Source organism: Mytilus galloprovincialis, chromosome 3, assembly GCF_965363235.1.
Source record: "Mytilus galloprovincialis chromosome 3, xbMytGall1.hap1.1, whole genome shotgun sequence".
Taxonomy (NCBI): domain Eukaryota; kingdom Metazoa; phylum Mollusca; class Bivalvia; order Mytilida; family Mytilidae; genus Mytilus; species Mytilus galloprovincialis.
In genome coordinates, this window is record NC_134840.1 from 33,816,093 (window position 1) to 33,839,283 (window position 23,191).

General features: G+C 31.3%; 1 protein-coding gene across 2 annotated transcripts in view; it reads right to left on the reverse strand.

Moving 5' to 3' along the window:
* The window catches only part of LOC143067776 (uncharacterized), a 51,715-nt gene that overhangs the window by 22,925 nt on the left and 5,599 nt on the right, over nucleotides 1–23,191 (reverse strand). For both annotated transcript variants that reach the window (XM_076241313.1, XM_076241312.1), the window contains exons 5-15: nucleotides 22,452–22,483; nucleotides 20,528–20,656; nucleotides 19,076–19,165; nucleotides 18,757–18,831; nucleotides 17,455–17,504; nucleotides 13,389–13,477; nucleotides 7,290–7,433; nucleotides 5,839–5,974; nucleotides 5,008–5,084; nucleotides 3,732–3,872; nucleotides 2,137–2,251 (exon numbers count right to left, since the gene is read on the reverse strand). In XM_076241313.1, the coding sequence (XP_076097428.1) occupies nucleotides 2,137–2,251; nucleotides 3,732–3,872; nucleotides 5,008–5,084; nucleotides 5,839–5,974; nucleotides 7,290–7,433; nucleotides 13,389–13,477; nucleotides 17,455–17,504; nucleotides 18,757–18,831; nucleotides 19,076–19,165; nucleotides 20,528–20,656; nucleotides 22,452–22,483 (1,078 nt within the window). The remainder of the gene's footprint in view (nucleotides 1–2,136; nucleotides 2,252–3,731; nucleotides 3,873–5,007; nucleotides 5,085–5,838; nucleotides 5,975–7,289; nucleotides 7,434–13,388; nucleotides 13,478–17,454; nucleotides 17,505–18,756; nucleotides 18,832–19,075; nucleotides 19,166–20,527; nucleotides 20,657–22,451; nucleotides 22,484–23,191) is intronic.

A 23,191-nucleotide genomic window follows, 5' to 3' on the forward strand; every position in this document is an offset into this window, starting at 1 on the left:
GTGGAGAGCAACACTAACAGTCAACTCACTGTAATATCCTGGATTTTTTTACTTAAGGTAGCTGGCTTATCATGTTTTGTATTTTTTGTCAGATTTTCGAAATCCTCTGATTTTATCCATTTGAATGCCTTGACAAAATTTGACCAGTGACCCCCATTTTTCTTTTTGTAAATCTTTTACATGTATAATGATAAGCCATCTGTAAAAGACATATAACATTTAAATTACTTTTGAACAGTTTTTAAAAACTTCAACTTGTCAATGCTAAAGCTATGAAAAGTCAAGAGAGAATATTTTCCCACCAAAATTTCAATGGCTAATATCTCGAAAACAAGCATGGTGACCTATATGATTTTTTTTTGCTCAGGGATTCCTTTATTAATCCCCTATCAATATGAACTAGTGTTTTGAAAAGTTAATTACTTTGAAACTGAGAAGCGAACTCCCTTAAGAAGATGTGCAATAATTTAACATCATCACAGCAGCACCTGCATACAAAGAGTATCTATAAGTTGAAACATACTTTAGTATCTTTTATGAAGATAGAAGAATCGACCAATGGACAATGGTATACTATCTACATGTGTGTTTGCAGGGCAATGCATACAAATTTTAATGCAAACTTTAATGTATTGACCCATAAATTAATAGGGATCTTTGATGCCAAAAAATCAAAAATATATTCACAAACATCTCAAAAAGGAATAAAAATTGCTTGTTAGTACTAATAGGGAGCTGTAATTATAGGTTTGACAATAATAAGTAAATATTTGTCTATACCAAAAGCAAAAAAAGCAGAAATAATACTCTGCAGGATAAAAATAGTTTAAAAAAAGTTGATCACAAATTCTACTAAGATTTGATAAGTTTTCACATTATATGATGAACAACTCTATCATATTACACATCATTTTTATATTTTCCATTTTTCACTATCTTGCAAATCATGAACAGTGCTCTTCTTTGATTTTAAATAAAATATATTGTAAAAAAATCTTTTGAAAAATGAAAATACTACATATATGCCTATTCATTTTACTACATATTAGCAGATATATATTTGGTGCTAAATTAGCATTATAAAGCACGATTAGTGCCTCATTTATATACAATACCTTTGGGTTGGAACTGTTATTCTATGAAAGAAAAACATATTTTTTAAACCTTCAGTATAACTAAAGCTAAAGCAATTATAGCCAAATTGAATGCATCCTTTAAAAAATTAAATTATCAAAGATCAATAAATTCATAATGTTGACCAAATCATTTTACTTTCAATTTTTATAGATTACCGGTAAGTAAAAAGTACCCTTTAAGAAAAACAAAAACTAACTTCCAGTTTGAAGAATGTCAACAGTGTTCAAGAAAATAAAGATTTCTTGTTCAGGGCCTAGTGGTTGTAAAACTAGACTACAGTACATTAGTACAGTTAATTTTACCCTCCCACACACATCTTTGGTACTTAGTTGTTCAAAATGGTCCTCAAGATTTGACCTAGAGATCATTTGTCTATATCTCGTTAGTTTGACTAATCACTGCCAAAAGCTCAGTGGTTCTCTCCTATAGCTAGAAGTTTGGCTTCCTCCAACATAATAACAGACTAGAGGTCAAGGGAGTTGGTTTGATAGATTCTGTTCTAGCTCAAATTAAAATCAGGATTTAAAAAACATAATTCAATGTTTCCTAGTTTGATCAACAACTATATAAAGATAGGCTTTATGTCTTTTTTGAATATATAGGTATCAACTTTCCTTATATAACATAGCACATGAAACTTTACCACCAAGGTCAATGAAAAAGGGTAATTTTCTGTTGGTTTTTGTGACTGAAAACATCACACACATGCTTCAAACAACAATAAAATGATCTTTTAAAATTATTTACTCATTTGTAACAATATACCGTGAAATTGGGTTAAAAACTCTAATTTGGCATTTAAATTAGAAATATCGTATCATAGGGAATATGCTTACTAAGTTTCAAGTTGATTGAACTTCAACTTCACCAAAAACTACCTCGACCAAAAACTTTAACCTGAAGCAGAACGAACGAAAGAACAGACAGACGAATGGATGGACAGACAGACACACAGACCAGAAAACATAATGACCATAAATGGGGCATAAAAATCCATACCTTTCCAGCAACTTTTTCTTCTCTTAAGTCATCCATATAGCGTTGTAACTTTTCAGATATTTGCTGTGTTACATCATTCTCATCAACTTTTAAGATTTCAATGGGTCTTTTATTGCTAAAAAGTTAAATGTACGGCATAAAGACATATCTTGTAAACAGTGTAAACATGGTCTATATATAGCCAGTGATCTGGAAGGTTTTTTTCACTATGGGCCCAGGGCCCCTCAAAAATAAATTCAATGGGCCATTTTAAAAAATAATGGGCCATGTTGTCAAATGAGTGGGCCATTTTAATTGACTTCTGTAAAAAAAAATTATCAGTATATTTTGGCAAAGAGGTGTTGATACTTACCTTTATGATTTTAAACTGGTACGGTTGCGTTGTTCTTGTTCATGTTTTTATTTTTACATTAAATTTGGGTCTTCGTCGATACCATACTTATGTTAGACGTTCCGTATCAGGGGACATTTCAGGCTTTCCTCTGCACTTCTTGTATTATTATAACTTCATCACGGTGACAAGAATAACAGTATAGAGTACCATTAATTCATAGAACATAACAAATCCCTGAAGTCATGTTTACAAAATGTGAAAACGAGCCAAAGACCAAAAAATGACAAGGACAGTTAGGCGCCTTTTAGTTTAATGGAGACAAAGACTATTTTCCTAAAAAGTCTTGGGGTTCTTCCATCGAAATAATAACAAGCTAAACTAAATGAGATTATTATTAGAGTTAAATGTCTGTACTAGCCAAATTTCACAAATTTAAAGTTGTTTGTAAACAAATATATCATGAATGATGGTTAATTACATTTTTCGGGTTATCAGTTAGACCGCAAGGTTCTATTATTACAATAGGAAAACACCGAGACGTTTAATCACATGGTTCTATTATGATAGGGAAACACCCGAGACGTCCCAAAAATATATAGGTGCTCCTATTATTGGAGGAATATTACACAGTTGTGTGTACACACACATGGCGTCACGGAACACGATCGGAAATTCATTTGACAATATTTAAACATATCGAAACGAAGTGAAAAATATTGTGCGCCACGTGGGCGCTTTCATTTGTCACTGTATGCGCCATTTCTTGTCAATATGCGCTATAGGCGCAGGGCGCACGTCCTTCCCGATCACTGTATAGCTTTTGATCATTTTAAAATAACTGACATACACACAGACATATTATTGTATTAATCCTATGCAAGGCTTATTATTCACCAAAGGTTGGTAAAGATCTTTTTCATGGCTGAGATATCTTTATTATATTTATAGACAATGTGACCATGACTAGTAACACACTGATCTAAAATTAATAGGAATCTTGTTCTTTCCAAAGGGAATTTTCAAGCTAAGTCTGGTCTGGACAAATGGTTCATGTCATTCGGAATCAAAATGTTTGACGAAAATGTCTGTTAAATGCTATTATATAATTTGGCTTTTGTGTTAGTGACCTCAAAATTAAGTTAAAAAAAAGTCTCCCCTCGATTTGGCACTTGAAAATTATATATAAGATAATTAAAATATTGTTGAACAGCAGTACAACTTATTTGTGTTATTCATCACATCATGAGAGTTTAGTATTAACCTCCATCTTACAAATGGTGACACTTCACATTTGTCTATTAAATAATCTACTATGTGTTTCATTCCATTTTCTGCAGCAGCATGTAATGCTGTCCTCCCAGCAGAATTCGGCAGGTTCATATCAGTTCCAAGTTTAAACAATCTGAAAATACAATGTGTAAATTGTATACATGAAATACACTGTCAAGAGCGTTTTATATTCTAAATACAGTAGGGGCATAGTTAAATTCCTGTAATAAACATCATTGTTGTTCTCAAATAAACATATATATAATATTTTACTTTTTTGACTAAAAATTTTTTTATAAAGACACTGACTTTCTCACTGTTTATAACTATAAGTTATGTTTTAGTGTTGTGTAAAAATTTTGAGTTCTTTTTTTTATATAAAAACAAAATTATAACACTTGCTGGGGTAAAATAACTAGTATATTGAGATTGTTGTTTAGCTTTGCTTCCTTTTCTTTTGTGCCATTTACATATTACTTTTAATGGTACTATAATGACTTTGTGTTGTACTTTTATTTTTTATCATTGGACTATTTTTTATTACAAGCAGGCAAACCTTTAACAATCATACTATCTGAGCAAATGCTATTGTCAACAATATATTACCAAGTTAAACCTTGAGGCCGAAAAACACATGTTACAACAAGGGTAATTTCGCCCGTGTATTTCTGAAAGGAGTAGGTCCGGTAAGGGCCGATTTTGGCCTCAAATTTGAAGTTCATCTGATGAAAGATTTTGGACAGTTCTTAAACATTTATGTGTCTACTTCAGTCGATTCAGTTAGTTTAACTGATTTAGTCATTAAATACGCTCAAATATGAAAATATATTTTGTGGCCAAAAATGACTGTTACACTTATACCCAAGCAATGGTATAATATGAACCAAATTATTCAGTTCCTTCTAACCAATCAAAATCCAAGATTCTTATATAAGGTGTAATCATAACCAGTTACCCTACTCTGACAGAAAGGATTTAAACAAATATGTTCAATTAAATGTTTATCTAGAAATCAAGTACTGTGGATTCATTAATATTCGCTGGATACTAATTTTCGTGGATTTCGTGAGTACAGAAGAACCACGAATTTAAATGTTCAACGAAATACATATTTTCTAAAGGAATTTATGCAAACTTTGTCAAAACCACGAATTTATATATCCACGATTATGCAAGTTTTCCTCAATCCACGAAAATTGGTACCCACGAAAATAAATGCATCCACAGTACCCCAAAACGTTCTTAAACAAACATAATGGTTTCTTTACCGTTTAATTGTATGTAGATCTCCTTTTTCAGCTGCTTTGATCAGTTCCATAGCTTTACTTTCTCTAAAATGTGTCTTCTGCAATGCAGTAGATTAAACATATTTACAGTTATGAACAAAGGTATTTTTATCCCCTGTCTGAAGAAAATAGTTTTATATACAACTTATGACATATACTTTCTATTCTGCACTTTTACATGTCCTCCTCAATATAATACACAATACAAGTGTTTCAGAAACTCTTAAGACTTTCAAAGCACCCAATTTCTATACAGTTTTTTCAAGAGGGGATTGTGCACTTTAACTTTAGTTTTCTGCATTGTATTCTAATGTCAATGTTGCTTTCATTGTGAAGTGTCTTGTCTAACTTATTTCAATTAAATTCATAATTGATTATATATCAGGGTATGATAATTTACTATTTGTTCATGGGTTGGATCTAAGGTTTAGAAAAGTGACATTTACAAATCTCTGCTATCTATGATACCTTATTACTACTGGTTAGGTCCACTGCAGGTATACTTTATTCCCAGTAAGCATTATTCATTCATAATGTAAGTCATTAACATGTAAAATTTATCTATTCATTTCCAGTTCATGAAAAACTATGTATTTGAGATGAAGATAAGGTTGCAACTGTGAGTTCACTTCTAAATTTTGGATGGGTCCAAGCTGCTCAATCTTTAGTTTAGGAGCAGACTTATGTGTAATGTGGCGATTCCTTTTGTTCTGTGCTTTCTGTCCATTTTGATTTAAGAGTTTTTGCTAAATTGATATTTTCTTCCTTCTTTTTTCTAATCTCAATCCTTTCATGAATTGTTCATAAATTTACCTCTTTCCTTTTTGATTGGTATTGTTCTTTATATTTCTTTAATTTTTCCAAGACTTTCTTATAACTGTCATCGTCATGATGATAATTGTTTTGTTTCTGGTGCCATTTAACATCATCCTCAGCTGATCGGTTCCATCTGTCAAGTTGGATTATAACGTAAATTTGAATCCTTTCATAATTACATTAGTTGTATTGAAAATATAAAGGATATAGAATCTTGACACTTAAAAATATAAATTACATATAAGTTACCACTATGACTAAAACATTTTTTAAAATATCAGCTACAACATAGAATGCAAAACATGTATCATATCAATATCCCTATTATTGCATAAGACATCTTGAAGCTTCTAAGCATATGTATATGGTAAGCTTCCATTGCAATATTTTAATGAAACCATCTTAAAATGGGCTATATTGGAAGTGTTTGTAGTTTTTCATTAAATGAGATATAATTTTTTTTTGGTCAAAATGAATTGAAAAGACTTTAACTAAAAACATCCTAATTTATACAAACTGTAAATAGCCATGCAATCTTACATGTCCTGTCATAATGCATAGAAAATAGCCATTTGCATATGTTGACCACTTTCAAACTTCTGTTGGACATATGTGAATTTATATCATCAACCCATGAAAACATACAATCCATATCCAGAAATCAACGCCACTTTGCTTATTTGAATATTATACTAAAGAAATCGGATACGGGTCACGGAAATTACATTAAAATGATAGGGAATTTTGAAAAAATGTCTATTTTAATTTTAATTTAAGTGATAGACAGGTTGCCAGGGCAGAAAATGAATATACACAACAATATGCACCATTTAAACGAAACATAATGACTGTTGTTGCAAAAATACAGGTTCCTGAGCTATTTTAAAAATTGAAGCGAGAGGCCCTTAATATTGCAGTGTAAAATACAGGCTAAAATGGCTGAAACGTCAAATTTGCAGACTTCGTGTCGAAAATTGGCTACTAAGGTCATTACAAAAACAGGTTGCCGGGGTGAAATTTGAAACTTGTATTTCCAAAGAATAAGCAAGTCCAAACCTTGTATGTGTAGTCGTTGAACTCTAGGTTCCCACGTAAAGTTAAAATGTCACTATTTCAAGAAGAATAAACTCACGAAAGCACGAAAAGTTCACTAAATTCACGTTCATTGTTTTGATTTTGACCGCCTGACAACTTTACGGAAATATCAAAGTGATTGTAAATAAGGACTCTGTGACGGGCAACGTATAATATCCGTGTTTTAAAGATTTTAATGATTTTAATATCAAGCCAGTCCAGTTCAAACTACTATCACGTGGTACAATTCTCATTTACATATTATGAATATTAATTAGCAAAACCACTACTAATTTCTGGCTATGCTTTACCAAGTTTCATTAATTACAGAGAACCTGAACTTTAATTTCAGTTTTAATGTCATTAACTTGTACCTATCTGTTGCTTCTGGGAAACATAGGTGATGTTTTACAATGAAGTCCACAGCTTGAGTCTTATTGGAACATGCTGCTAAATGGAGTGCAGAACGACTGTCATAATCCACATCTTCCATATCTATACAACTTTCATGTCGAAGTCTAAAATAAATCAGAATTAAGAATAATGCAATAGACAAAACATTGTTTAAACATGAGAAAAAAGTTTCCAAATCATTTGATTAGAATAGGAGCTCAGATAAACATTAGATTCTCCAACTTAAGAAGCACTGGCAGTGGAATTGAAGCTATAACATTACTACAGTGTACCCCTATATTACTTTTTTTTACTAAGTTTGGAATGCATATTATATTTTTTCAGTCAGAAACTTGTACTATGTTTATGCAATTAAAATCAATGTGATAACTTGGTACCTGGCCAATCCAAAAAATGTAACAATTACCAAAAGAGTGATACCATTGGCAGAAACCAATTCATGCAGTACAACATAAGTCTTTGGCTTTTTCATGGCAATTGAGGTACCCAATACATTTTTTTTTAACTGAAATGGTTATCAAAATAGAAGTAGCCAATTCATTAACCATCTGATAACTCTTAAACTCATTGTTTATGCATGTTTGGAACATAACTGACTTCTGACTCCCTTGACTGTGTGTGTGTGAATGCATGTGATTTATGAAAGTAAGATCACAGTCAGATGGACATATACAACTTACTATTATTCTATAAACTCATTGATAGAATCTGAGAAACAGGCAATATCATAATAACATACAGTTGATATATGAACTAAAACTAGATGCTCCGCAGGGCGCAGCATTATACGACCACGGAGGTCGAACCCTGAACAGTTGGGGCAAGTATGGACACAACATTTAAGCTTGATACAGCTCTGAATTTGGATTGTGATTAAATAGTTGACACAATATAGGTTTCTGACACAGAATGAATGTGGTCTAAGAACTTAAACTTAAAAACTTAAAAATTTTTAATTTGACATTTACCTATTATGGTCCAATATCCAAAATCTAAATACATGGTTAGATTCAGCATATCATAGAACCCCAAGAATTCAATTTTCGATGAAATCAAATAATGTTCAATTTTAGACCCTTAAGGGGGGTCGCGGGTCTAAATCATTTTTTTAGTTTAATATAGAATTTCTCTATATTTTTCTATAAACGAACTTTATCTTATACTTATTAGAAAAATGAAATATAAAAATGGGGTCACTGTTCATTTACGCTCACAATCTGCCTTTGAAAGAAGCATACATTTTTGTAAATGTCCTTTTTTTCTGTTGAATTAATAGAAGAAAAAGCGGTAATACCGAAATAAAAAAAGAAATTAATTACAGTAATCGCTTAAATTTTACAATTATTTAGTTTATGTACAGCTTATTCGAAAACAACAATAAAAAATATATGTCACTGATGAGTTAAAAAAGATATTTCAATTTTAATGCCAAAAATGGCATTTTTGCACCAAAGGGAGATAATTTGGAGCATTTTCAATGATATCTACATTTTAAAAGTCACCTGGGACCAATACAAATGGATTTTTTGGAATGATTTTTGTACCATATGAAAAAGTAACAGCTACTTAAGGTAATAAGTAAAATTTGTAATGAAAAATTAATGTTTATTTTTTTTCTGAAAATCTTATACCCGCGAGCCTCCTTAAGACCTCAATGAGGACCAATTTGATAACGGGTCCCAAATATTAAAAATATAAATACATGGTTAGATTCAGCATATTGAAGAAGCCCATATATTCAATTTTTGTTGAAATCAAACAAAGTTCAATTTTTTACCCTTTGGACCTTAATGTAGACCAATTTGAAAACGGGACAATACTGTGCAATTGAATATTTCTTGCTATTGCACAAAACTGTGCAATTGGAAAATTTCTTGCTATTGCGCAATATTTTGCAATTAGATATTTCTTGCTAATGCGAAATACTGTGCAATTGAAGATTTCTTGCTATTGCACAAAACTGTTTAATTGAAGATTCTTGCTATTGCACAATACTGTGCAATTGAAAATTTCTTGCTATTGCACAATACTGTGCAATTGGAGATTTCTTGCTATTGCGGAATACTGTGCAATTGAAAATTTCTTGCTATTGCACAATACTGTGCAATTGGAGATTTCTTGCTATTGCGGAATACTGTGCAATTGAAAATTTCTTGCTATTGCACAATAACTGTAATATAATAATTTTGGACCCCGATATGGACCAACTTGAAAACTGGGCTCATAATAAATCAAACTGCTGGATAGCACCTCTGGAAAGTTTGCAACTGTATATGTGTATTACTTCAAATAGGTTATAGAGGTGTATCATTTCAAATATGTATTTAATCACAGTTTTGATTTTTCAAACTAAACTATGCGTAAGCCTTATTTTAGTATTGGGATTGTTATCAAAGTCATGCTGATTATAAGATGCACAGTTTTCTCTGCTTTTAAAATCTTTCTGTTTGAATCCGTCAACTTGGAACTTATCAATTATTGGTAATATTAATTATTCAGAAAACCAAAGGTCCTGGAATGGAATATTTTTTAATCAACAGCATTGTCCTATATTTATTAATTTAGTTATAAATAAAGTTGAATTCTTTGATTCGCTGTTTTATATCATGCCCTCTAACAAATAGAAAACTGTATCGATACGCCTTATTTTAAGTCCAGATTTTTAGTATTCATATTGTCATCTTAGAAAGTCTTATTGCTTAAAATATTTCAATAGGGAACAATTTGACAATGATTGAATTTAGTAGTGTCAACCCTGTGATTATGACCCGTGTATATAGCAAAATCTGAAATACACTGTTTGGCGGTGCACCTGTCAGATGAGAAACGTACAAATAAGGTAATAGGAAACAGGTGAATATACTATTGGTATCGGTATCGGATACGACCCGGAACTTGTTAATTATTGGCAATATATATTAATTATGTGGAAAACAAAATGGTCTGGAGTGGGGTAATTTTTAATCAACACCATTGTCCTATATTGGGTATATATAAAATTGAATTCTTTGATTTGTCATTTTTACCCCATGACGGCTGACAAATTGGACCTTCTTATTTTCAATACGTCTTATTTTAAGTCCAGATTTTTAGTATTCGTATTTTCATCTTAGAAAGTCTTACTGCTTAAAATACTACAATAGGACGCAATTTGACAATGATTGAATTTAGTAGTGTTATTTTAGTATTATAGAAGTTTCCTATAATATAATCTTTCTAATTTTAATGCCAAATTAGGGTTTTATTCCATTTTCCGGTCCAATGATCATAGAAAATGATAGTGCAGATGGGGCATGCCTGTACTATGGACACATTCTAGTTTTATATATCTATTATTTCTTCTAAATTTAAAGACCGTTTTATGTTCACCTAATAAATGTATAACCGAAGGGTATATATACTTGATAGGGTATACTGAAAATTTCACCCCTTTACATCTAAAATGGTAAAAGTGACGCCAACAAAATTCAAACTTGACTTGTGTTTTCAGTGGCGGATCCAGAACTTTTCCTAAGGGGGGCCCCGCTGACTGACCTAAGGGGGGCCCGCTCCAGTCATGCTTCAATGATTCCCTATATCATCAACCATTTTTTTCCCACGAAAGGGGCCCCCCCCTGGATCCGCCTATGGTTTTGTGGTTAATATAAGCATTGCGTATAAGTTTCATAAAATTTGGTTCAGACAAACTAATGTAACGGAGAACAGAAATCAATTTTGGGATGAATGGACGTACGTACAAGTAAGGGACGTACATACTTACAGAAAAAAACAAGACTAAAACTCAATATGGTGGGGGCATAACAATAGTAGTATGACATCAGAAATACAAGGTTTATATACACTAGATTCATACAATGTTGATCTGAGGTGCTTATAACCCTGTAACACATTTTGGTTGCTGCTGTGTAATTACCATTGAGGCAATGACATTTGAGATTTTTGTTTTAAGCCGTTTATTTGATATACTAGTAATCATTGCCTCTGTGTTAGGACGACACATTGTTAATTATAGGTAAATCTTAAAGAATCATACTGCCCCAGGAATAAAGTGTGAGGATAAAAAGTTCTGGATTCGCCACTGCATTGTTAAGCACTAAGAAAGTCATTTTGCTAGTTCATGGACAAAAGTTATTAAATCATTTTAATAATTTCTACAGCACTTGTCTTTAGCTTGATCTCGGTCTTGATACACTGAACTATAATATTATAAGAAGTAGATGATTACTCGGTTGCTTTTAAATTATACGGATGCTATGATACTAATTGTCATTGACATGATTTAGACAATGTTTTTCTGTTGTTAGTTTGATCCACTTGAGCATGCTGAACGAGTGGAGGTCCTTATATCCACATTGGAATGTGAAACAGCTAGTATTTAAATAACGCAATTAAAAGTTTTCAAATGATTTTTTGCATCAAAACTTTTAGATCGATGTCCAGTTTGACAAAAACAATGCACTTTTCTATTAAAGCCGGTATTTGCCTTTACTCGTCCTTGGCGTGAGACATTAGCCATATGATAATTATCGATTATTTTATATTCTATCACCTGTGTATTATTAAAATAAATAAAACCATCATCACTTGTCAATTGTCCGACAACTTGGTCAAATAACAACTTGTTCTCGCATACCGGACTCTTTTGTTACACTCAGACTTTTTCTTATTCTATAATAAACAGTTGTAAATATCATACATAGTAAAAAATAGTGCGGGAAAATGTTCATTCATGAAACATTCATGAATGAAACGCTGTCTCGCGTAGATTTCTTTTGATTTTCTCTTCAGCCAATGGCCGATACGCAAAGTAGTGTTTGTGATATTTATTTTCAAAATGAAGTTAAATTCATCTGAATTGTAGGTGAACACTCATTCCTGTTTTATTCAAGCTGTAATCTTTTCAAAAGAGTAGCAACTCAAAATATCCAAGAATCAGAATTCGAACGAACACTAGTACTACATTATCTTGGAGCAGAACATTGCGATAGTCTGTCTCACTGGAAGTTGAGGCCAACGCCTATGGAAAGTAGCCATAGCAAGCTATAGCAAAATTTCCAAAAATAAACTGGGCTCATAATAAAAAATCTAAGTACATGTTTAGATTCAGCATATCAAAGAACCCCAAGAATTCAATTTTTGTTAAAATCAAGCTAAGTTTAATTTTGGACCCTTTGGACCTTAATGTAGACCAATTTGAAAACAGGACCAAAAATTAAGAATCTAAATACACGGTTAGATTTGGCATATCAAAGAACCCCAATAATTCATTTTTTGATGAAATCAAACAAAGTTTAATTTTAAACCCTTTTGGCCCCTAATTCGGTGGAACCAAAACTCCAAAAAATCAATCCAAACCTTCCTTTTGTGGTCATAAAACTTGTGTTAAAATTTCATAGATTTCTATTAACTTGTACTAAAGTTATTGTGCAAAAACCAAGAAAAATGCTTATTTGGGACCTGTTTTTGGCCCCTTATTCCTAAACTGTTGGTACTAAAACTCCCAAAATCATTCCCAAACTTCCATTTGTGGTAATAGACCTTATGTTAAAATTTCATAGATTTCTGTTTACTTATACTAAAGTTATTGTGTGAAAACCAAGAAAAATGCTTATTTGGGCCCTTTTTGGCCTTTAATTCCTAAACTGTTGGGACCACAACACCCAAAATCAATCCCATCCTTCCTTTTATGGTCATAAACCTTGTGTTTAAATTTCATAGATTTCTATTTACTTTTTCTAAAGTTACCGGTAGTGTGCGAAAACCAAATGTCTTCGCACGACGAATATATGACCAATAAATTTTCAATTTTTGCGGTCGTAAAAAAAAGAGTTCAATGTCAGATGAACCCTTGGCTTCTCAGGCAGATATGTACAAAATGAAAAAAATATTCCATTTTTATTACCTTATCAAGACAACAGTTATATAAACCATTATAGATACCAGGATTAAAACTTTGTTGAACTGGCATGAGTTTCATCTTCTCATCATTGCAACTATGGCCTAATTAAGTACATAATGGCTAGAATACTGAATCATATAAATCAGACTATAATACCAACCTTTGCATTTCTACTACATCACCTTCAGAAGCTGCAGTTAGTAGCTTAAATATCCTTATTTCATATTCTTCATTGAAAACCATAAGATCCTGAAAAAAGAAAATAGACAATATATATATGTGATTCGATGGATAAATCTGTTGTAGAGTTGTCACTGGCTCAGATGTACTTATAAATATAATTATTTTCTATGACTGTATCTTACATTAATTTGTAGGATCCTTTACTATAGATAATTTAGCTGATCTGTAAAAAAACATCTTCATGCCTTATAAATAATGTACTGTAGTACAACGCTAGATTAAAACTATGAAAAGTAACACCCGGCCATCGGCTTCATACATCGCAAATATATATACCGGTATATTATATAGATTTTATTGGAGATTAAATGAAGACTTTAGTGATTGTCCTTTTGATAACATCATTATTTGAAATTAAGAAATAAAGATCGGTTTTCTAAAACAATTTGGAGGCGGAGAGTGAATGTAGTTTGATCTTATATTCATATATATATATATATATATACCGGTATACCGGTATATATATATATGTCTAGCGGGCCGGTTACAGTGCAGGCAATATGGTGTCACGATATCTCAGTAGCATGGGTTCGAATCACGGCTAGGGAAGAACGAAAAATTTGCGAAAGCAAATTTACAGATCTAACATTGTTAGGTTGATGTTTAGACGAGTTGTATATACAGAATGTACACAGCCATGTATCTCCATCACTGCTGGTGATCCAATGGATAAATCTGTTGTAGAGTTGTCACTGGTTCAGACGTACTTATAATATAATTATTTCTGTGACTGTATCTAACATTGAAAAAAGACAATCTGATGGACAGCAACATTCCTAATTAATTCAAAGTAGCTGGACTTACTAGTGGGTATGGCCTTGAAACGGCTAACTTAGATGTACAAACACCAATGTAACTCTGATGGGTTATGTTGAAAAATAAACAATGAAACACAACAACATTAATAGATGATGTCACCATTAACGCGTCATGAACCCCCTATGAAATTTACTACCCCCTACAGTCTCATAGGGGGTCACCATGTGAAGGTGTTAAACCAATCACAATGTGGTATTTTATGCGGTGCAATAAGTACTGATATTTATGCAACTTCATAAAAAATATCATTGATCTATTACAAGTTCTTCTAATCAAAATAACTTGGGCAGAAATCTTAACATTGAAAATTATTTATTGTCAGATTGAAAGTCACAGGAACATGGCCACAGGGGCTTGGCCTCAAAAATGTTGTCAAACTGATATGAACTGATAGTAATGAATCTTCATACAAAATATCAATGATCTATCACAAGTAGTTCCTACTAAACTAAATTAAGCAGAAAATTTAAGCAGTCGTCACTGGAAAAGAGTCTCACTTTCCATGCTTTCTATGACATTCATTGCAGGTGAGACAAAATTACTTTTCTAACATTAAGAAACAAATGTGTAATATATCATACGTATATTTGTCACAAACTTAAACTTTGAATGTGGTTGAGTTTTAATATTTGAATGATGCAAATACTGTATGAGTATCTTTTCCAACATTTCATTACAATGTCCCATTTGATTCTTTTTATGCATGTGCCTTTATTTTATCACTTTGTATTTATTTGGTTTTTTTATGAGGGCCTTAGGGAAGATAAGTTTTACAGGTTACAGTGTTAACCTACTTAAATAAAAAAAAGTATTATTATTTGGAATATAGCAAAGTGATCTTGTCCAATGAAATTGTAGGATTTGGTGTTTCTTAATTGTGAAGAATAAATGAAATCATTCTCTTAGTGATTACATCCCAGCTCCTTTGTTCTAACAGGGGTGATCTGATCTGGATCACCCCTACCAGATCACCCCAGTTTGAGTTTCTTTGTTATGAATGCTTTCCTTTGTTCTGTAACATTTTGGCGGGAATGTCAAATCCACTATAAAACTTATAATTAGATATACAATTATACAGAAAGAGACTATCAATCTATCAAAACTTACGTAGAAAAAATCCAGTGTATATGCTGGGATTCGAACTCAAGACCTTTAGCGTATCAAGCCACAACACCAGGACGACTGGATACAAACTATCAGTAATTTTAACATACTTAAAGGAAGCAAGATATTTTTATAAGATGGGCGAGTTGGCAGACCTTTATTCAGTGGGGTTTAAACCCTTTTCGTTAATAAGTGAGTTGTCAGTGATTGTTCAGTTTGATTTTACACTTTTTCAAAAGTGGGGCAAGTCGGTAAACAAGAGTGGGGCGATTTTTTTTCATAAAGTGTCGATATAGGTTGGGCCCATTGGCCAGTGGGGCGAGTTGACATTGTTTGATATCTACTCATCGTGTTCGGGGGTCAAAAAGGGTATAAATCATATAGTAATGTATAAACTCAGCTATAAAGTATATTATAATGGTTGTGTGGGTGTTCTAAACTAGATTTTATGAATTGTAAATGGTTTTTCGTCTAATCTAAAACAGCTGAGATGTAAAATAGTTATCCCTCTCGGACTTGGTGTGTCAGTGTTAGATCACCCTCTGGCCTCCGGCCATCGGAGTGATCTTACACTGACACACCAAGTCCGAGTGGGACAACTATTAAAGGATTAACCTTTTTGCAGTTCAAAACAAAGAGTTTATATAAATGAGTTACAAATACACAGAAGCACATTTATCAGCTTGAAAGAATTAGAGATGAAAATTGACTAAAAGTTAAATTTTGAAACAAACAATTAAATCATATTAACATGAAGTTTACAATGGCAGTAAGTAACATTAGTATCATTAACTTTATATGAGAATATTAATAACTTCAAATTTATACTAAAACATAACAAACAATTTCAAAGCAATGCAAGAAAAAAAAAGATTGAATAATATATAAATCTTTTCAGCCAAATAAAATAAACTCTTTTAAAATCTCATACCATTGGAAAAAGGAATTTAGTTAAACTTTGGAATATATTTTAAATAGCGTTGTATTAAAACATTTCCCTGCCCCAAAAAATGTAGTAACTAAATCTTATGAAAAGGATTGTACTAACAACTGCTGTAAAATAAAATTAGTTTTAATTCAAATTTTGGATTTAATGATTTAATCTGCACATAAACAAATAAATAATTCCTCGCTAAAATATAACATCATGATTTACATTCCTACTCACAATCAGGAAACTTTTGTTACCATTTCATTGTAAGCTGTTGTGTCATGTAATGTCTAAATCACAATCTTTTATAATTTCCAAAATTAAAAGAAAATCCTTACATCACTAAATCTTATCCATAAATGAAATATCTAATAAAGGAAGTCATGCATTAATTGCAAACATTGCACTGACAATGAAACTAATTTTCAAATACAACCAATCAGGAGATCATTTTATCCTTGAGCACCATACAATATTCTTCATGATAGGTACTCGCTAACTCTCATACTTAATCATGAAGAAAGGGATTATCATTCTCTTACATATACGTATGCTGTCCCTCAATCCAGCAAAGAATATACATGTAACAGTGGCAAAACAAATGATGCCAGAAAAAGAGAAAAGAAAATGTTCTCATGAAAAAGTTGACAAATTCAACAGTAAAACAAAGCTGGTGTACATGATACTTCAATAGCAAGTTATTTGTAAACATATTTAACATTTTTCAGTGATATAATGATCTAAAATAATATATGAGATCAACTAATAAATTTAGATCCAGCTGTTGGGGTAATTCAAATATTTTTGTCTGTGTATTTCATTTTTATTCATTAGTTTATTTATCATAAAATGGTCAATGCATGATGGTATTGAAGTGCATTTCATAACATTGATTCCCTATTCATATACACTTTTGTTTTTCGATCATCCAATTATTTTGTTTAAAAGGAAATCAATCTACCTCAAATTTCTTTAGATTTCGAACAGGAACATGCATATTAAGTGACTTCAATTTATGATCATAATATTTTCTTTATGATAACAAAATGTAACTATTTGTTGATCAGTTTGGACTTTGAAATCATTTAAATAACAACTGAAAAATGGTTTGGCCATTAAAACAACTTACCTGTACTATCTCACTTGTATACAGTAAATAAAAAAAAAGTAGGAACACACCTAAAATGAAAAAGGGGATATATACAATCTGTTAATCTCATCACACATAAATTCTCTTAGTCTAATGCAGTTCTAAGAATGTTAAGAAGAATTTTTATATTTCTTCTCTAAGAGTATATTTGATTAAGACTTAAAGATTTTTTCCAAGTCAGCATTTTTTTTGGTGATTTGATAACATAATTGGCATGTTTCACTGTGTATTATTTCTGTTCAGGGAGAACATAGATGTGAAAAAATCACTGTAGTGTTTAATGAATAAGTTTCGAAGAAAATAAACTGGGTCCTTTTAAAGCTGACTATGCAGTATGGGTTTTACTCATTGTTGAAGGTTGTACAGTGAACTTTAGTTGTTATTTATTATGTCATTTGGTTTCTTGTGGAGAGTTGTCTCATTGGTAATCATACCAGATCTTCTTATTTTTTATACTGATTGACTGACAGCTAAGAATTGATAAAAAATAAATATGAGAAAAATTGAAGATTTTAAGTTTTATTTTTTATTTTTTGGTTTACAGATTTCTTCTGTAAAAGATTTGAGTTATAGTCAGTCTAAGAAAAACATGAGAGAATGATTCTGTTAAAGTGGCTTAAATTTCTTTCATGTGATTCAGTGGCAGTTGCTGATACAAAACTGGGACAGAAGGTTGAACGGATGAAAGGACAAATGGACTAACCTCATCTCTATAAAACACCCACTTCTGAAAGCTGGGGGTACACAAATAGGAAACACCACTTATGCCCCCAAGATGAACATACCTTTGTCTCCATTGTGACAGAATCACATGCAATCAGTAACAAATGTAAGAACTCATAACTAGGAAAATCATATTAAAAACAAGAATGTGTGCATAGGTGTCTATAGTACACAGATGCCCCATCCACACTATCATTTTGTATGTTCAGTTGACCGTGAATATGGAGTAAAAACTCTAATTTGGCATTCAAATTAGAAAAATCATGTAATAGGGAACATGTGTACTAAGTTTCAAGTTGATTGGACTTCAACTTCATCAAAAAATACCTGGACCAAAAACTTTGACCTGAAGTGGGACAGATGGAGGAACGGACAGACAGACAAAGGATGGACAGACAAACGAATGGACCCATAGATCAGAAAACTTAATGCCCATAAATGGGGCATAATAAAATAAAAATATTATTAAATAATACAAGCCAGACTCTTTGTGTCACTTTACAATCATGATCTGAAATGACTTACTTTAGGTGTATATTATGTTAACGTCATACTTACATAACATTTCTACTGTAAATACAGAGAAAGCAATTTGTGCAGTCCATTTAAAATCTGCAAACACTATAGAAAGAGCTGAAATTTAAGAATTATCTCAAAATGTATATAAATGAAAAATATACAATTAGTGACCACTTTTTTAAATTTAATTTTCTTGCAGAATTCAATGAAATAAAGACAACACTTTCATTGATGATGTAAGTGATCAACAGACTGAAATTTCTCCTTTTCAAATATTTTCAATGTAAATTTTTTCAAAGAAATGCAAAAACTTTAAAAAGATACATGGATTTTTCACAAAACTTAAAAACCAACCTACCTAAACAGAGTGTCACAATCAAAGTCCATGCAAGGAATGGGAAGAGTTTAAACCTGAATGGCCTCCATGTTTCAGTGTATACACCATAGACTGTAAAAGCAAAAGTAACAAAACATTTGATAATTCTTCTTAAAATCATTAAATGTGGACAGATAAGCTTTCAAACCTACATCTTGGTGGGTTTTTTTTTTTTTTTAGAATATAGCCTTATAGGTATAAAATGGCATAAAGTCTAAATGATTATGACTACCCCAGTAGGTTTCTAGACAAGGTAAGCATGTCCTGCTATGCATTCACCTGTGACATAATTCTCAGTCAAATTCAATAGTGGAACATATTTTTGTCTGAAAATGCATTTAAATAATACCATCAATTTTGTCTCGTTGGATCCAATCAAATAAAAATTGAGAAAAACTTGCCCCCCCCCCCCCCCCCTCCTTTCCCCCCAAAAACAAAATGGAAAAAGCGTGAAAAATTAAAGTCATAAGAAACCTCAAATTAAAAAAAATAATGCATATGTTTTTTATAGCTCAATGGATAGTTTTCATTATAAAACTTGTGAACATATACTTTTTTCTGAAGAAAATTCTTTAATTTGTTCATATTTAGAAGAAGTTTACTTTATCAGGAAGTAATTCCCTGACATATTTTCCGTACGCAAAGTGACCTCAGTGTGACACATCTCGTAAAAAAAACAGTGATCGCAATACGCATGGATGTCCTTAAAATAAACAATTATCTGATGGTACATGTTAAACACGTGCTCAATATCCATGCTTTTTTTGTTGTTTGTTGACAAACAGGTGACAATCTTTAAACTTCGGCTTCCAAACACGAACTTTAAATTACCTGCAATATTTTCACAACAACACTGACCGATTGAACAAAATATTGACGATTATACGAAATTTATACGAAAAATGATAAAATTGTGCACAGAAGACTAAGTTTATGATGTTTGTATGCATTGGTTCAAGAATTGGAATAACATTATTTTTCACCAGTCACTCGTTAATTATGACTTTAATAAAAAAAATATGAACCCTCCCGAAAAAATTTGGCCCATAATTCCAGACCTGTTTGTACCATAACCTCTACCTTCTTTTTGTGGTATTGAACCTTCTGGTAAAATTTCATAGAGATTCATTCAGCTAAAGTTATTGTATTTAGAAGCTGATGCCACTTAGACAATATGAGAGCAATAAATGAATGCAAAATTGCGGTGGTACAAAAAAATCTTTTTACAGTTTTATGCTATCAAAATCCACCAGACAAAATTTCAAATTATTGCTCCATAGAAGCCAAGAAAAGATTGATGAAAAGTTTCTGTTTTCACTTATTTCAAACTACATACATGTTCATAAACAAACAGGAAGTGGTTCCACAGTAGAAGTTAAAATTTATTTCACACTACAACTTTGGTGAATCAGGTCAAAATATATAAATACTTACTAATCATAACAACTATATGCAGTATGTATATACCAAGAATGATGAACAGGATGGTTTTCATGTTGGTAAGATCATATTGCTTAAAAGCGTTATCAACAAATAGGTCTGTTCTCTTTTTGCTTCCAACGCCTGTAATAATGTAATATTTCATAGGCTAGTGAATTATTTTCAATAATTTTATAAATATAGTAATACCTTATTTTACCTTTTGAACAAAAAGAGGCGATATTTTGTTACAACAACTTATATGATTATCATGAATAAAAGGAGATGCAAGGTGTATATTATAGAGATAAGAATCAACAACATAAACACCATGAAAAGGGCAATGATAAAAAACATATATCCTTAACATTAAACATGTATATGTACCATGTCTAACTGAAAGTTCCTGAAAATAAATACAAGTAGTAAATACATTTAACAGAGACCAACAAAGAACTGTTATGAACACCAAATTCATTACAAGAGAAACTCTTTAGAATATATATATATATATATATAACAACAACAAATGATAAGTTTGTTGCACTGAGATAGATGCAGTCAAGACTATTATTTTAGTCCAACTTTTTTATTTAAATCTTCAGTCAATTACTAAAGTTTATTAATTGGGGCACAATAGCATTATAGATGTTGACTTAATGTCATGAATTAAACAATATCATGTGATTTTTTTTAAAAGTAAAATTTGCTTATGTCATATGAGTAAATAGAGCTGTTGTACTTTGAACATTGTATGATGATGTGGTTTTATAAAATTCTCTCAGAAGAAAGGAAATTATGAATGACCATATGACATGATATACAGTTCATCTAAACATATTATGCATATATTTTAAATTTTTGGCATTGCACAAGTCATTATGGGCTGGCACTTAGCCGGTCAATTATATGATATGGGTTTGAGATTGTTACATAAGTTTCTGTAGATCTATATTTTAATTTTCTGCAGTATATGATAATTAAAGATTTTAGGTATTTGAAATAAATAAAATTATTTATGTCTCCTTTGACTGTCCATGACATTAAAATGCTAAAACCCTGGGATGTTCTTTAGTGTTAATTTGACCTGTTGATACTATTTGTAATGCTTTTTTGTTATTTGATGTTTACCTTTCCGTGATATATCTTGTCCATATACCAGCTTTAATAAGTGTTTGGTATTACTGTAAATTTTCACTTCTTGGTACTATGCACAAAATTATTTATTTTATTAATAATATTTCCATTCTACATTTAAACAGTATATCTTACAACAAATATTTTTTCATTTACCTGTGTATATTATTGTATTTGGCGTCTTTTTGTTCAAGGTTATTGTTGTTTTTTCAAATTGTTGAACATCTCACAGCGGTATACTACTGTTGACTTTATTTATTCACCTCTTATTTTATTGATTTTGTATTTACATTGTATCATAGATCAAATTTATTGGTTCAGTGTATGTTCACTTTTGTTAATATGTCTTTTGATTGAGTTAAGCCATTTTAATTGATATTTTATAGTGTGTCTTTCTATAGATGTGTTGATGTTACACTATTGTTTCTGATAAGGGTGAAGGTTGTTACCTATCAAAACGTTTAAACCCGCATTTGTTTGCACCTGTCCTAAGTCAGGAATCTGAGGTTCAGTAGTTGTCGTTTGTTGATGTGGTTCATAAGTGTTTCTAGTTTCTCATTTTTGATATCTATTAGACCATTGGTTTTCCTGTTTGAATGGTTTTACACTGGTTATTTTTGTGATTCTTTATAGCTTGCTGTTTGATGTGAGCCAAGGCTCTATGTTAAATACTGTACTTTGACCTATAATGGTTTACTTTAACAATTTGTGACTTGGATGGAGAGTTGGCTCATTGGCACTCATACCACATCTTCTTTTATCCATATAGTCTAAATACATGGGATTTTATTTAAAAACTTACTTAAAGAACTAGTGTTTGAAATAGGTTCTGTTCTACAAAAGAAAATTAAAAGAACATGAGTACTAAAAAAGAAGATTATATAAGAACATGAGTACTAAGCAAAGAAAATCAGGGGTAAAACTAATCTAACTATGCTTTATTCTAGTTAAATATATACTGCATTATCCTTTATGACATAAAACTTGGCGTAGTACTTATTTGGTCTTTAACTTATGCATTAAAATGTTTTGAAATTATATGAAATCCTTCTTATTTTGTACACTATTTGATGACCATTTACCTCATGTCTGGAATTAAATAGATTATATCCATACAAAACTCATGTTCTGTCTAAGTCAGGCAGTCAGATTCCAGATAAACAATACATTTGGGATAGAATGCAAAACAAATGTTCATGCAAGCATTTATCATATTTATGATGTTTTAAAAGTATATTGCTAGAGTTAACATGTTACTTACACCCAAGTCCTTCGATTCCTATTGGATACTGTAAACCAACTTATTTTCGTGGATACTTTATTTCACGTTTAATAAGGAAAGATCCAAATTTCATGTATGTGCGACGATTTATTTTCGAGATATTTTTCAACTCGCGAAAGTCGTGAAAAGAAATCGCTCACAAAATAAGTTGGTTTAAAGTAGTTGTTTCATTTGCAATCATACCACTTCTTCTAATTCATATATTTTAATGAAGATTATATGAAAAGCATGAAAAGGTATTTCAACTTAAACATGTTAAA